General features: G+C 37.8%; 1 protein-coding gene across 4 annotated transcripts in view; it reads left to right on the forward strand.

Moving 5' to 3' along the window:
* LOC109041973 (putative RNA-binding protein EEED8.10) overlaps positions 1 to 16,600 on the forward strand; it is a 55,541-nt gene that overhangs the window by 10,599 nt on the left and 28,342 nt on the right. For 3 of the 4 annotated variants that reach the window (XM_019058502.2, XM_019058501.2, XM_019058504.2), the window contains exons 3-8: positions 76 to 242; positions 2,309 to 2,435; positions 6,783 to 6,915; positions 8,766 to 8,975; positions 14,480 to 14,590; positions 15,850 to 16,031. In XM_019058502.2, coding sequence (XP_018914047.2) covers positions 76 to 242; positions 2,309 to 2,435; positions 6,783 to 6,915; positions 8,766 to 8,975; positions 14,480 to 14,590; positions 15,850 to 16,031 — 930 coding nt within the window. The remainder of the gene's footprint in view (positions 1 to 75; positions 243 to 2,308; positions 2,436 to 6,782; positions 6,916 to 8,765; positions 8,976 to 14,479; positions 14,591 to 15,849; positions 16,032 to 16,600) is intronic. The other variant, XM_019058503.2, reaches the window with a different exon arrangement.

Raw genomic sequence — 16,600 nt, forward strand, 5'->3', positions numbered from 1 at the left:
GCTTTTCCGCTGTTACAATTGATAATATCTGTCAGGATTCTAACAGACGTTTTTTTTGTATTCAATGCTTTTTAGACCAAACAAGAACAACTTTATTCGTGTTTTATGTATTTTGGTGATGTTGAAAACATAGTCATCTGTCATAGCCAGCACACATGCAAAGGATTCAACAATCGGCACAAAGAGTGCGACAAAGTCACCTTTGCTTTTGTCACCTACAAATCAACTGATGATGCTATAAAGTGAGTTCATGTACCCTTCTTAATGTATTATGAATAAGTACTGTGAATCGCGGGGTTGCAACCAAATTGTGAAGGTGCCCTACAAATTGTAGAGGCTAAGAGGTTTTTTTTTTTTTTTTTCGTTCGAAGGTGTTCAGATTTTCAGCTCTTGTAGAATAATGCAACTTTGCAAGCATCCAAAAATTAAACGAAATTTTGATTAGAGTGTTGTGTTGACTGTTTTGCGAAAATTGCCGAAGCCAAAAAAAAGAGGGTTATTCATACAGGCGAAAAATGTACCCAGCCCGGAATGTACGAAACTTTGTGAGCCGATAGTACTAGTTGAGAGAGGCTTATCCCTAACTCCGTTTTTGCAGGAACCCCAGGGAAACAGCGTTGCCATTTTTTAAAGTCGTAACCTTCAAACATCCATAACTTTCGCAAAAATGCAATTACAGAGCTTGTATTTATATGAAAAAACGCCAAAAATTACGCTCTATCGACCTATGCAAAAAAATTTTAATTTGACTCTACTGTTGCCACGTTTTGGCCATTATTTTAATTTTCGTAATTATTTAAAATTACGTTACCGCCATAAAATGTGTTTGCGGTTGGTGGGGATTGAATTAAAACCTGTCGGAATTATTGTTCGTTCGATTCCGCATACATTGATATGTTATACTTTTCTGAGAGACTTAGGGAACACGAGTTATAGCGATTTAAAAATTCGGCAACACGCCCGACCCCCGATATTGACGCTCGTTCAGGTACGTTTCGTGACTCCAAGTTAAAGCAAAACACCTAGACCAAACAAAATTCGAAAAAACAGTTCATGTTTTGCGCTTTTTTGAAACTTTAACATGATTTTTAGGAATTCAAGTAGCGGCGGTGTTGCCGGTTTTCAATGAAAACCAACGCTGCGATCACAATTTAAGTAGTACTCATTCAATCACGTCCAGCTACATTTATTAACCTAAACTGACCATTTGCGATATGGTGTTCACAACATTGCCTAATTTTCGTCGGAACTCGCGTAGAGGCGGTGTTGCCAGTTTTCGTGGAAACCGCCACCGCAATCACAAAAAAAAATGTATTACTTATTAAATCACGTTCAGCCTTATTCTGTAGTTAGAACTGTCTATTTATCGAATCGATGGTTTCTTCTATCTCTCTGCAACGGCAGTGGTGCCTAACAGTAACAAGATTTAGAAGAAAGTGAAAGAAGTAAGAAGAAGAAAAGTAAGAAGTAAAAGAAAAGCAGTAGAAGAAATTATCGATTCGATAAATAGACAGTTCCAACTACAGAATAAGGCTAAACGTGATTTAATAAGTAATCTATTTTTTTGTGATTGCGGTGGCGGTTTCCGTGAAAACTGGCAACCCCGCCTCTACGCGAATTCCGACGGCAATTAGGCAATGTTGTGAATACCATGTCGCAAATGGTCAGTTTAGGTTAACAGATGTAAAATGCACTAGTGACTATTATTCTTGTCAATAGGAGGAGATGTGTCAGATCACCCATCAAGAACTGAATTAAATGCTACTGGACCAACGGAAGTTTTTTTGTTTTAACTGTTCTTAAGTAAAGAAAGAAGCAGTACTACATAATTTTAATGAAACTTTATGATGAATATTTAAGAAATAAATCAAATTATAAGGCAATAATTAGTTTTCAAATTCTAGGAGGGAGAGGTGAATATTTAAAGTAATGCCCTGAAAAGCCATTTATCTGACAGAGAGAGAGCAGAACTTGAAGAAAGCATACCGAAGGACTCTTGGATGGAAGCTGTTAGTAGAATGCCAAGAGCGCGGATTGATTGATTGTGAACTTTGAATCAGTGAAATTCAAAGGACAAAAAAGCTATCAATATTAATCTAGCGAGAAAGGAAGGACAGAGAAAGAAGCTTCACTGATTTGCGCCACTGAAAGTAGTGCCACACTAAAACACTGGTGAAATGCTCTAGATTATTCCCACAGAGGGTTGTTTCAGAGAAAACTTGCTGACACATTGTTTTGCAAGATCTATGTAGCCTCCATCTTGGTCCTCCATCTCTCTAAACTTGTGTTCAATTTTGTTTGTTCTCAGAGCATTGAATTCAAAATCTGTCCAGTTTAAAAGGAATAAATTGTACATTTTAGCAGCTTTTGCCCATTGCCAGCCTTATACCCAAGATGAATCAAGTGAAGAAGATGAGCCTCTTGATCCTAACACGGTGAGTTTTTACCAAGAGCCAAACTTGATCTCGCCAAAAAAATAAAATTAAAATCAAAACTGATCAGTTGCATGGGTGAGGGATTTGAGAATAAAAAATATGTAGTCATAGAACTTTTCGCGATAAAAACGATGGTATCGTTCAAAAAGTCAAAAATCAAGTCCTTAAGCCCGAAAAAGCCTGTCAAAGTTCCATCAAATTCAAGTTATAAATAACGATTTTCATTGGCTGCAGTACAGTTGGTCAAACTACGCGGGAGTTTCTCCTCGCCGCCGTTACCCATGTCTTGACCGCGTGTTTATCTAGTGGAGGTTAGGTTAGGTACAGTTCATCTCGAGCTTCAATTGGCTACGATGATAAGCGGACGCTGCCGGAGAAACCCGAGCAGGGCCGGCTGCTACGCATCGCCCTCCGCTCTCCGCCGAACGGCTCCTCCGTCCGTGAAGAAAATGGGAAAGGAGCGATTTTCAACTCACTTTCCGACCCAGAAATTGTCGTGAAGAGCCAAAAACCCAGTCTGTAATTGATTCATCTTATCTTCAGGTATCCATCAAGATAAAAAAAATTAGTTTAGTCGGAAAACTCGATTTTTCCTGATTTTTTAAAAAACTCACATTAGCACGCAGTTTAGAAAGCAAAAACCCGTGGCCATGCGTTGTGACGTCAGAGTCACGTGATTTCGAGGCGCGGGAAGGAACCCCGTTTCAAACCGTTTCTCAACTTTCGACGCTTTTTCTCCATGTTCCAATCATCAGAAAATATTTTAAAAAAACGCTTTCCAGCCACAGTGGAAACGAAAGGTAGATTTCGACTAATCGTTTCTATGAAAACAGTTGCGCCTAATGAGCCTGACAGGTCGGAAAATCGTCCCCCTTGAACTTGAGATTTTCCGGATAAGGAGTGGTTTTAGAGGGTAGGTGAATATAGGTCGTTTTGAAGGCCACAACGAGACGAGTTTTTTGACGTATTACCGACTAAGATAGGACGAGTTTGAAAAATCCTCCCCCTTTGGACTTGAGATTTTCCGTATAAGGGGTGGGTTTAGAGGGTAGGTGAATATAGGTCGTTTTGAAGGCCACGACGAGACGAGTTTTTTGACGTATCGCCGACTAGGATCGGACGAGTTTGAAAAATCCTCCCCCTTTGGACTTGAGATTTTCCGTTTAAGGGGTGGGTTTAGAGGGTAGGTGAATATAGGTTGTTTTGAAGGCCACGACGAGACGAGTTTTTTGACGTATTACCGACTAAGATCGGACGAGTTTGAACAATCCTCCCCCTTTGGACTTGAGATTTTCCGTATAAGGGGTGGGTTTAGAGGGTAGGTGAATATAGGTTGTTTTGAAGGCCACGACGAGACGAGTTTTTTGACGTATCGCCGACTAGGATCGGACGAGTTTGAAAAATCATCCCCCTTTGGACTTGAGATTTTCCGGATAAGGGGTGGACCGATTTTCACGAAAAAGGAAACTTGATCTAGACCTCATAGCAGTGAAGAACCATGCTTAGTTTCGTTTTGATCGTACGGATAGTTCCGGAAAAAGCGGTCGCAAAGGTTCGTTAGATATTATATATATATATATATATATATATATATATATATATAAACTTTTTTATGACCCACATTTTTCAACTCAGGGCTTCAGGATCGATGCTCTTTAAGCGAAAATTCCGGAAAATTACGAGGTCGTACCGTCTGCAATAGGTAGATATTTCTTCGAAATCTACCTAAAAATACCTTAACAATCAGCACCCCACCAACTTCCAGAAACTGAATTTAAAAAAATGCATGCAACAACCCCATTGTGCTTGTAAATAGTGAATTATTTTCAAAAAGGAATGAGAGCCCTCATTGGTTAGCAAAAGTGTGTAACCACTCAATCTTCCCACACTTTTTTTTCAGCCAATCAGACACCCACTTTTTCATTTCTAATGGAAATTACGAGGGTTGCCCAGGAAGTAAGTTCACCAATTCAATATCTCCCAAACCAAGGTAAGTAAAGAAAATCTGTAACAAGCACTGAAAAGCCATTATTTTCAGCTTTTCATCAAGCTGTAGATTTTTGAATTTGGTTTGATAGAACTCTAGAAAAGTGGATTTTTCTGAACCCGCCTCCTCTCCCTGCGGGTCCCAAATTTCACCGAGCGCCATCAACAAGTGAGCTGCTGTATCTATTGCTTATTGCAAAAAAAGTGGCTTAAAGATGGTTGAAAATCTTGTAAAACTCGAGGGAGAGCATTAATCAGCTAGGAAATTGCAGGATTACTCGATAATCAGTGGGTCTGGACCGCAGCGTTGTGAAAAGTTTATGCTACAATTGTTTAACTAGTGGAGTTGTGTCGCTGAATTTTGTTCCAGTATGTGAATTGCTTGCTATAATTCGTCCTTTAACCAAGAAAAATAACCATGGCTGCTCAAATTCAGGATAATTCACAGCGAAGATGTTTTAAAAGCAGCATATTCTTCAAAATCATGCATCTTTGACGAAATTTTCACAAGAACAGGCAGAATAATGTGGAGGAAGGCCTATGAACAAATTCAGTCAGTAAGTGAGAGTTATAACGCTGACAATTACGTTAACTTCATTAGGATACAACTGACTTTAAAGTAAACACAGTCAATCGTGCAATTTCCAAGCTGACAAATGTTCTTCCTCATGTTTCACATAATTTTCAACGATCCTTAAGCAACTTTTTTGGGGTGACCGCTTCCTGACATTTTGGACCCGTGCGGAGAGGAGGTGGGTTTAGAAAAATCCACTTTTCTTGTGTTCTATCAAACTAAATTTATAAATCTATAGCGCGTTGAAAAGCTGAGACTAGAGGCTTTTCAACGTTTTTTACAGATTTTCTTTATCTTAGTTTAGGAGATAATTAATAGGTAGACTTACTTTCTGGACGATCCTCGTAACATTGGAAATCAAAACGTGTACTTTGTTTTTTAATTCAGCCATTTTTTTGGCTAAAATATGTCCTGGGCTGGCTTTTCGTCGGAATTTCCATTTCTATTCATGTAATTGTTTCCACTTTTTCCCAGAATTGTCAAAAATCTTGATATTTTCAATTTCAATTTTCTTTCAGTCAGGTTGATTTTCTGACTAGAGAGCGGACGAGATGGTCAAAAACATCGTCCCAAGTAGGAGAAAATTGAAATTCCCAAAGTCAAGATCTCTAATGTTTTTTGGAGAAAGTGGAGCGCAATACATCAACAGAATTGCTAAATCCAACGCAAAGCCAGCCGTGGACATATTTTTGACAAAAAATTAGCTAAATTCGGAAAAAATACATGGTTTCGATCTCTCATGCTGTTTTCCGCAAGAGATGGAAGAGTGGGTGTCTGAAAAAAAAAGGACGGTCATACACTTCTGCCAATACTAATGCAGGCTCCTTCTTTCTCCTCGATATTTCTACTCTCTGAGAAGATTTGACTTAGGCTGTTTTAGTTTCAGCATTGAGCTTTGAAAAAATATAAAAATCTTTTTTTTGTTTTATGGCTTTTCTCTAATTCAAAATCATGATTTTTTTTTTAGGTATGATGGAAAAATCCCCTTATTATTCAATCCTTTTCTTTTTCTTGAAACTGTATCAGAAACTTACCTACTTTGGTTGTTTTCAAGCTCATAAGTGAGGGGTTGCCAGTTTGGCCACAAGCGACCTTGATCTTGAGAGACTGGCTTAAAGCTTAACTTTTGACCAACCCTTTCTCCTCAGTGCGGGACTAAACGGTAAACGCGTAGTGCATCAGACCATTTAATTTGTGATCCTTGTCAACACAGAAGGAAGGCCCTGTTTTAGACAGCAAGTGCCCCGGGGCATATCAGCAGCCTCAACCAAGGATTCTCCTTCCCAGAAAAACCCAATCCTCCATGCTGTTTGTGTCTTTGTTTTAGCTATGTCATGATTCCTAGATTTTTCTGTGGAACCAAGCCTGCAAGACCCTGTTGCCAAACGGTTCCTTTTCATGTGAGACTGTCTGAACAAGTCTGAACTCAACTCTCTTGTTTAAAATTGCTCATGCTCCGAAGATAGCATTCAGTGACATCTGCAAGGGTTGGGGACTCGTGTACCTGAGAGCGCCTGCACCTGTGAAACTACCTGCTAAATGTCTCAGTATCCGAATTGAGAAGTCCTTGAATTTTTGGACAGACTGTAAGATTTATAAATGTAGTGGCATTTGTGTCATTAAAAGAGGGAAAAAATCAGAGACTGTTGCTGAGTTACTCTTCTCTTTTTGACCGTATTAATATTTATATCACAGTTTTTAATTTTACGTTTGTGAATTTCAAGTTACGATTGGTAGATTTTTTTTTTTTTCTGATAAATTGGCTATTAACTTTTTTTTCCTCACAGAGTGTGAGTAACGGAAGCCCACTAATTGACTACAAATCTAATTTTGAAGCACCAATTGAAAACCTAGATGACTACTGCCTCCGCTCCATTTTTAGTCTCTTACCACACATGGAGCGGATAAAAATTGAAAGAGGTAGCTACATTTTACTTATTTTTCCTCTTTTATCTTTTTGATTTGACATCTTCACTCTAAACAGTTTGAGCAGTCGCATTTGAGCAACCTCTCATTATTTAGTCCAAATGCCCTCTAATTTTAACAGCCCTCATTGTTTTTAACAAGTGCAAGACAAAAATCAAAACCGCTTCAGTTATTATTATAAATGACAGGAAGTCTGCAACGTTGTACACGAAAATAGGTGGTTTCACTTTTTAGCTATTGATATATTACAACAGGAAGGCCATTTCAACCCCTGAAGTAACCGGATGGCCCATTCACTTTTTGATAAGAGTAAAACAGTAATAGAAAACACAGCCCTGCAAATTTTTGGTCATGTCATACTGCGGGGAATTTTTTTAAATGATTCCTGTGTACATTCAGGGCTAAATTCGGGGAAGATGTCCGAACTGTTCCATCACATCTTTATTTTTCGCAAATTAAAAATTTTGGATTTTTGGGGGTAAAATTTTCAGAAAATATTTGATTCAATTTTTTTCACCCACACCTCTGCTAAATATTAATTTCTAGGAAATTTTCTGCCCCCACAAATCCACTGTTTAGGGTACCTCCAAGTCACCTGATAATGGCACAGGAGGGGGTGCAGAACCTATGAGAATGTGTTGAAACATACTAATGGATTCTGATGCTCCTGAAAAACCCGAAAAAGTGGATATCAGGGGCAGAACATCTTTTAGAAAATTTAATAGTAGATATTTTGGCCGAAAATTGGGGTCTCTTGGGGCAACAATCATCTGTAATTGGAAAAATTTCGAAAAAGATTGACACTTAAAAGCTTTTTTTTCCATGATATGGTGTCGGAGAAGTATTCGTCTCCAAATATCCACCATAAAATCTTCCGAATTTAGGAGGATACTCAACAACGCTTCTCTCCGTCTTTTTCGCTGATACACACCATGATCAGCGCATACGCGTCCTAGAGAGGATTTGCGATCGGCAGACGCCGCATGGTGGGGTCGAGGGAGTTCGGGCAGAGCATTTTGAAATTCGTTGCTGAAGGGAGCTGTGGCTTCGCCTGCGTCTTCCTCCCGATTTTACTCTCTCTCAAGGGTGATCTGTTCTTTCATCCAAAGGAAATCAGTGTTTTTTCCTCAAATCATCTCTCGCTGCCACCACCTCCCTCCGGATAGTTCTTTCCTCCATCCTTACCAGAAATACCTCAGTCTACGCTACGTATTGTGGTATCGCGACAAGACTGAGTGTATTTCTGAAACGTAGGGACCATAAAGGCAGGCATTGCGCCCCACAATGGTTAAAGTATACCTAGCAGGGGTGTGAGTAACCCAGAGACATGTTCAAATTAAATAAAATACGTCTCTCATTTTTTGGAAATTTTACCTCATAAAAACCAAAATTTTGAATGTGTGATACATCCTGATGAGATGGAATTTATTGGGCATTCTTCCCAAATTCTGTGCAAAAAAATACGCAGGTATCAATTACGATACTTCCTGCAATATGACACTACCAAAAATTTGCAGGGCTGTGGAATCTAATGGTTGGATGGACATCATGGACATTCCAACATTAATCTATGAGTCATCATCAGGGTAAGATGGTATCAGCTTTCATGTTTCAGGTTTGACTCAAACTTAGGTCTGTTTAAAAGTTGTTTATGAATGGCACTTATACAAAACAAAACAAAACAAAACAATGAAATCATGTCCACTCCAAACCATGGTATTCTTGTTTTTTCGTAAATAATGACAGTACACTTTCAACTGTATTCCTTTGGTAATCTTTTCAGTTTTGTCTAATTTTATATGCTGTAAAAGTCTACATTATATTTATGAGTTCTGATCATTAAGTTTGCAGAAGATGGAAAACCATTGCCAGAGGAATGTGGCATACAGAGCAGGAATTAGATGTTGCAAACAATATACCTTTTGCCATACCGGAAAAGCACCGTACATTTGCTGTTCTTCGAAAAATTTTCAAGCGATGTGGCCCTTCTCTGAAGAAACTGAATCTCCAAAACGTGAAAATTAAGGGATCTGATGGTCTGATTGAAGCTATCGGTATGATTCTTTCATCATTCTTTTTCAATTTTAAACGTCCTTAGATAAGTCTCACATTTTTTAATACCCATTTTATTCCTTTAAACAGAAGAAGAGCAAATTCAACCTATTCTCATCAATGTTCTAGACCAATCCACACAGGTTAGCCATTCCCGTGGACGAGCTTTGAGACCCTGCAGCGCATTGTGGCAAGAAGTTTGAATGCAATGCATCTCATGGGAGCAGCCCATGATTCGTCACAATGGCTGAATCACGGATGTTTGGTCCAAACTTTCAACGTTCCATTTGTCATGCCCAAAATGCAATGTCCAAATTTTAGAGGTCTAAGTACACCTGAGTCTATTTATGAAATGTGCAAATGCATTGTGTCCAATTTTAAAAATTATTGACTACCAGTGAGAAGAAGAATTAGCATTTTTTTCTGCAGACGGAACGATCAGTTTAAGCCGATAAATGGTCGAGCAGAGGTGGAGCAATGATGGAGGAGTTTTCAATTGCTCAAGTTTGTTAGCAGCCAAATAATATATTTGAGATTTTTGAAGCTGTAGCAACCAGTTCCTTACATGGAAACCATTTTAAACAGAATAAATCATGAGAATCTACCAAACCTAACCTTTGTTGAACTTCTCAAGATTTTGGACTTTCATTTTGAAACTTTTTTTTTTTAGGAGGAGAACATAGTTTTTTGGATGTTAATAAGGTGAATACTTAGATTACTGGACAAACAACAGTTTTGGAGCTTTTAGTGTATTTTCTGAAGGAAAAATACACTATTGCGTTCTCCCTAATGGTGGGACCTAGACCTGGGACCATGTAAAGAGCACCGATCTCGAGTCGTAGATCACGAATATATATGTCATTCATTTTCTGTCATATATATTTCAGAGCTTTGAGCGGCAGTTAATTTTTAAGTTTCTTGAAACAAAACTTTTAGGGTTTATAGTCCCCTAAGAGTACTTTTAAACTGTGAAGAAAAAATCGGAATACGTTAATTACTTTTCGCTCAGCGAGGAGTCAAAGTGGGGGAGGTTTAATTTTGTCCACGCGATAACTTGAGTAAAAATGAATATTTTGAGCCGAAATTTTGATGGTAGTTAGTGATCTACTAAGGCTGGTTTCCTATTGAATTTCAGCAAAATCGGTTAACGCGTTCCATAATAGTGACAATTTACCGTTTTTAAGGGTGGGGCGGGGGGAGTTGCGCTAAATCTTGAGTAAAAATGATATTTTGAGCTGAACTTTAAATGGTAGTTAGAGGCCCAAAAAGTCTGGTTTCCTACAGAATCTCAGCAAAATCGGCTCATGCGTTTTGTATTAGCGGTCACTTATATATTTTACAGGCGGGAGGGGGGGGGAGGTTTGCGTGAAAATATTTCTCAACGTCCAATTAATTTTTTGTACTTAAATGTTTTAAATGTGTTGTCTTGTGGGAAGCCATTGACTGAGGGTTAAGTGAGGGCCGGATGAGGGAGTGAATGAGGATAGGAGGTGTAATGGCCAACATGTGTGGATTGGTCTTGCTAATGTTGCAATATTAAGTTTAATAGTCATGAAGACTTTCAACTTTCTGATTGGTGATTGGTGAACCAACATGAAGACTGGAATCCAGCAAGGTGCGCTGGAATTCACTTATTAACTACTTTTAATGTACATCAAAAATTCAAGTTGGAGGTTGTAGTGGCGACCTCCCTGATGGGTTTTTGGGCAATTTCGAAAAAAGTTGTCGGAACTCTCGAAAAAATAATCGCATTTTTGTGGTTTTTTAGGGGTAAAACAGCAAAATTGGCCCTGTGGCAACAAATGAAATCCTTTCTCCCTCATCCTTGCTTTGCCATAAATGGTATGTTTCCTTATCAAGTCCAGAAATGTGTTATTTTTCGAAATGTTAAGCATCTCTTTTTAAGAACAAAAATTTACAAAACATTCTTAATTTCGTTTTCTAGTCTACTTCTTTTTATCAGGGAAGTTACTCAAAATTATTGTGATATCCTGTGATTTTTTGTACTCTTTAAACTGTCGAAAGTAATTTTCTTTACAGTAAGAAGTCTTCTAGATTCGAACTATCCAATCCGCTATGAGAGGAGGTCGAATTCAGGTACTTCAAAACGTTTTTAGAATCGTTGTTATCCACTCATTTTATTTGTGTTTTATTTTTCATGTTTTTGGGAAAAATATGGGGGCAAATTTTGGATAAGATGTTCAAAGGATTGACTGCAACAGGGATGAGGTTTGGGGGTGGGAGAAAGTTCTCAAATTGTACTTTCTGTTGATGGAGTAGATTTAAGAACTTTCTGTCTACTCGAACCGCTCGTTTTCCCCGCGACTCGTCGCTTTATCCGGCCTCTCTTTTTGAGTTAGGTGCACCCATCAATTAAGGAATGGCATACTTTTCATGGTACCTAAATGCATAGAGTACAGAAGAACCGTAATGACTCATTCTGAACGAAATGAAAATCCAGCGCTTGAGGTTGCAACGCGATTCGGGTCATTTTGATGAATTTTAAATTGTAAAGCTGGCAACACTGCAACTCTAAATTGTTCAAATAAGTCTTTTCTAATCGAAAACTCTCAGCTTGCACATTTCTTGTGAAATTTTGAATGGAAATCACACTTTGAAACCTTCATTTTATCATCAAATTTGATATTTTTGAGTCTGCAACGCTGCCGCAGGGGGCCGAAAATTTTGTATGGGCATGAAAATTTTAGGAAAGTCACATCTTATACCAGGTTAATACATACTAAAAGTTCAGATCAGTCATGGCAAGGATGAGGGAGAAGAGGTTTAATTTGTCACCCCATGCCCAGTCTGCTATTTTACCCCTAAAAAACCACAAAAATTCAATTATTTTTCAAAAAGCTCTAACCCTCTATTTCGAAATCGGCCAAAAATCCATCAGTACATTACTAGAACGTACGATTTGAATTTATGATTTTGAATGGAAATCACACTTCGAAACCTTCATTTTATCAACAAATTCGATATTTTGGAGTCCGTAACTTAGAAACGCTGCCACGGGGGCAAAGCATTTTGTATGGGCATGAAAATTTCAGAAAAGTCACATCTTATACCAGGTGAAAACATGCTAAGAATTCATATTGGTCAAGGCAAGGATGAGGGAGAGGGGATTTAATTTGTCGCCCCAAGGCCAATTTTGCTATTTTACCCCTAAAAAACCACAAAAGTGCGATTATTTTTCCGAGAGCACCGACGACCTATTTCGAAATTGCCCAAAAACCCATCAGGGAGGTCCCTGCTACAACCTCCAACTTGAATTTTGACATACATTTAAAGTTGTTAATAAGTGAGTTCGAGCGCACCGTGCGAGGGTGACCACCAAGCATGAACATTTGTTAATATCTCACAAATGGCATCATGATTTTGGGCTCATATTGAAGCTGAAAAGGCCTCCATATTTTTCGAACGAAGCATAAAAAACATTTTTATAGCTCCATTTAACTGTGCTTTAAGCTATAAGGTAAAAATTCTCAATTAAAAAGCCAGAAGAAATGAGGGTCAACAATGAAAAAATGCGAAAATCCGTAGGTCATATAAGCATTAAAGTCATATACTATTTCTATATTTTCATTTTGGTCATAGAATCTAATGATAGTCTTATAAAATTGCCATTTTTTGGTCTCATCACTTGATTTTCGGGTCAAAATTCTTGTATCACGGTCTTTCAAAACCTTACATACCTACCTACCTCTTTGAAATCTATCATATCACAATTACTCATGGATAATTTCCTTCTCTTTTCAAATCAGAGAGAAATAACAATTTCATAGTTTTTAAAATCATGAAATCTAATATTTCTAATAATAATAGGTTAATACTCACTTTTTCCCATGCCCGATTTTGAGATTTAGGTTGTCAAATCTTAAACTAACACTATAGCCATTTCGGCTTTCACAGCCATCATCAAATGATTAAAACCGAAAAACGAAACTGAAGTTAAAACATTATTATCACCGCCGACGCGTCGCGAAACTGGCGAGTGCGATATCAAGATCATATTCAGCTGATCGCGTTGCATCACTTGTAAGAGGGCGGGGGGAATGACCACTGGTGCCACCTATTCTTTGAATTGTGAGTTTAGAAGCTGGTCCTTTGGTGTTTTCAGGATTTCTATCTATTCTAGTACAATCTATTCTAGATTTCTGGCCTTTTTGACACACTCTTTCCAATTTGGCTTGACAACCTTCTAGTTTATGATTCGTGTTGATGATATAGTCGCCAAATGATGAGTGTCCCTTTCTTTTTAGTACGGCACAATCCACATGTTCTTTTAGCCTTGTTGCCACACTTCTGCCCGTCCGTCCCACACACTCTTTTCCACAGCTGCACTCAATTCTATATACACCGCTAGATTTCAATTTGTCTTCTTTTTCTTTTGTATTTATTAATAGTCTGCCTAAATTTCCTTGGTTACTGTAAGTTACCTTCACATTCTTGTCTTTTTCTATGATTTTTCTTAACCTTGTCAGATATTTTTTCGACGTATGGTATTGAAATCCTTTTCTCAGTCCCTTCGTTTTTTGTTTTCCCACAAGCCAAATTGGAAAGAGTGTGTCGAAAAAGCCGGAAATTAAATGTACTAGAACTGATAGAAATCCTGAAAACACCAAAAGACCAGCTTCTTAACTCACAACAGGTGGAGGAACAACAGGTGGCACCGGTGGTCATTCCCCCGCCCGCCTACGTGACGCAACGCTGATTGACGACGATCAGCTGATCATGATCTTGATATCGCACTCGCCAGTTTCGCGACGCGTCACCAGTGATAATAATGTTTTAACTTCAACTTCGTTGTAACTTAGTTCGTTTTTCGTTTTTAATCACCTGATGATGGCTGTGAAAGCCAAAATGGCCATAGTGTTAGTTTAAGGTTTAACAACCGAAATCTCAAAATCGGGCGAAAAAAAAGTGAGTATTATCTGATACAACCCGATAAAGGAGGAAAAAGAAACATAATATTAGGTTCTTACTTACTTTGTTTATGATTTTTATTGTTTCAAATCATTACTTCCAATTAGCATTTCTATAATGCTAAGATGTTTTCCCTGCAAGCTATTTTTAAATGGGGACTGGAGGCTTTTTCATTGTCTTCGCGATCATACTTTTTTTTGGGGGGGGGGGGGCCATAAATGGTTGTAAATGTAAAGTCATATGAAAGAGCCATATTTTTGTTTTTGGATTATCTGTGGATCCCCTGGACATACGCATTGGACTTTTCCAACCTTGACCCCCCACTCCTCCCCAAAAGTTGAGAGTCTGAAATTTTGGTATATGACTTTCACACAAAATTTTATGGACATATAAGCTTTGATCATAATCCACAGGTGGACCAGAAACAATTTTTTAGGGACAACTCCTTTGAAAATAGGGCAATTTTAACGTCACTGATGGGAGTAAGTTGTTAAATCAAGTTGCGGTTGTTCTTCCACTCATCTGCTTAGCCATTCAAACCTTTGACTTTGGTGTTTTTTTTTATTCTATTTTTTAGTGAGAAAATGTCTTCATTTGGAGGAGTTGCATTTAGATGAACAGTATTTGAGCAAATACAAAACCAATATGCTGAAGCCTCTGAAGCATTTGAGAGTTCTTTCTTTGCGTGGTAGGAATCTTTTCACACTGAAATACCCTTAATATTCGCTCACAAGGATAAATTCTGTGTTTACATTTTCATAAATTCTGAGTATCTCAAGCATTCAAATATTTGATTCAATTCATTTAATGTTTTGGGTTGGTTGAATTTTTTCCTGCGAGAAACCAAGAATTTCCATTTAAAATATCCGGAAAACCCAAGAAAATATTAGGGAAATCCAAAATGAAATTTAATGAGGCTCATTGTTGGAGTAAACTTCTCTCACTCTTTCAATGAATGACTTTCAGTGAACTGGCTAAAATTGTTATCAAATTGAGGTTGTTGTTATGTCAAAGGACGCTTAAATATGTTCTGCTGTTTGAAATCAACTTCTACATAGTTGAGGGGTTATACAATCCACAGAGCTTATGCAAAGCTGTTTGCTGCTTAATGTTGTTTAGTTAATCTGATACTGGTATCATTAGAGAAAAATTATTTAGATTGCTTATCCAAAAAATCGGCTTAAACCTTTTTTTCTAAGTAATGAAATAATAGTGCATGAACATGCAAAACATGGATATGCAGGCATATCTGTTTGTGAAGTTACAGTAGCAAGGGTGAAACAGGGTCCAGGTAGATGCTGAGGTAAAGTTCAGACGTACCAGCATTGGCTAAACTTTTTTTGGGAGAAATTGGCAAATCAGATTGCTAGCACATTAAATAGCTGATGATCAGTAGCGTAAATGCAGGGCCTGCAATGCGAGCGAGCCCACGGCTCTAAGGAGCCCAGTCACCTGCTGGAATTTTTAGTTTTTTTTTTCTCTTGAATTTCATCTCTAAATTGAGCCTGGAGGGTATTGAAGGAGGACTGGCCTGCACTTGTTGAGTCACGCCTGTTAAAGCTAATTAAGCTTCAACCAGATATGTCTCCGTGGTAACAGAGTTCTATATACATACGCATTGTTATGCTATAAACCCGTGTGAATAAAGTCATATCCACAGCATTATTATGAATATTATTATTATGAAAGTGAATAGGTATTCAACAGCTCTGATTGTTGCTAAATGTAAGCAACAACGCTGTTGTTGATGTCTGTTCTGCATGAAGGAAAAGCACCTGCTTTTAAAATAATTTGACATGCTTGTGAGTGAAATTTTAAAAGTTTAATTTTAATTAAGATTTGTGTGCAGGTTCCTATTATTTTGTTTTGTTTTATATATGATACTGAAGCCTACCTTTGAAACATCAAGCAAATTGTGTACTAAAAATAATAGTACGTTTTATTAAGATTGTAGAGCAGTGCAGGATGCAAATTTGCAGTCTTTGCTGGAAGACAAATCGCACCTAACTCACGTCGAAGTTACTCACAGCTGTACTGTAGATGGAAGTTTTCTATCAGGCATTAATTCACCTCTGGAAACTCTCAATTTAAATTCCTGTGAGGAACTAACATCTGATAATCTAAGGGCGGTGAGTCTTTATACTGTTGATATCTAGTTTATTAAAATGAGTGCCTCACATTTTTTTCATTGTAGCATGACCCCTAGCCTAGGGTGTAGCTTAGTTTTGAAAACTGACATTCAAGTTAGACCCAAGCTTAATTTGTGCTACAAAGTTTAGAAAATAACTGTTTCAAAGCGAAACAAAATGGGAATATGTTTACTCTGGGCTGCAGCAAGCTAATCAAGAAAATGTTAAGCTGGAAAAGGAAATCAAAATTACATGTGATACAACAAAAAATATTTGCCCTGAAAGGTATAGAGTCATAGCAAACCTATAGTAGTTTTGCTAGAAACTTAATTTTAAATTAGTGCCTAAAGTGTCAAAAAATATTATAGATACAACGATGCGAAAAGAGATGCAGAGGCTGCGACCTGTCAAACATAGTGCACCAAATTAATTGAGACTAGCATGTGCTGATCTTTGCCGTAGAGCAAATGATTAATATGTGGTTTGCAACGCTAACAGAGAAAATGCGACAAGCAAGATTGTAGATGTAGTTCCTCTAAATCATTTGCCAAAATTTTGAAAAACTTGTA

This window comes from Bemisia tabaci, chromosome 1 (genome assembly GCF_918797505.1).
Source record: "Bemisia tabaci chromosome 1, PGI_BMITA_v3".
In the NCBI taxonomy this organism is placed as follows: domain Eukaryota; kingdom Metazoa; phylum Arthropoda; class Insecta; order Hemiptera; family Aleyrodidae; genus Bemisia; species Bemisia tabaci.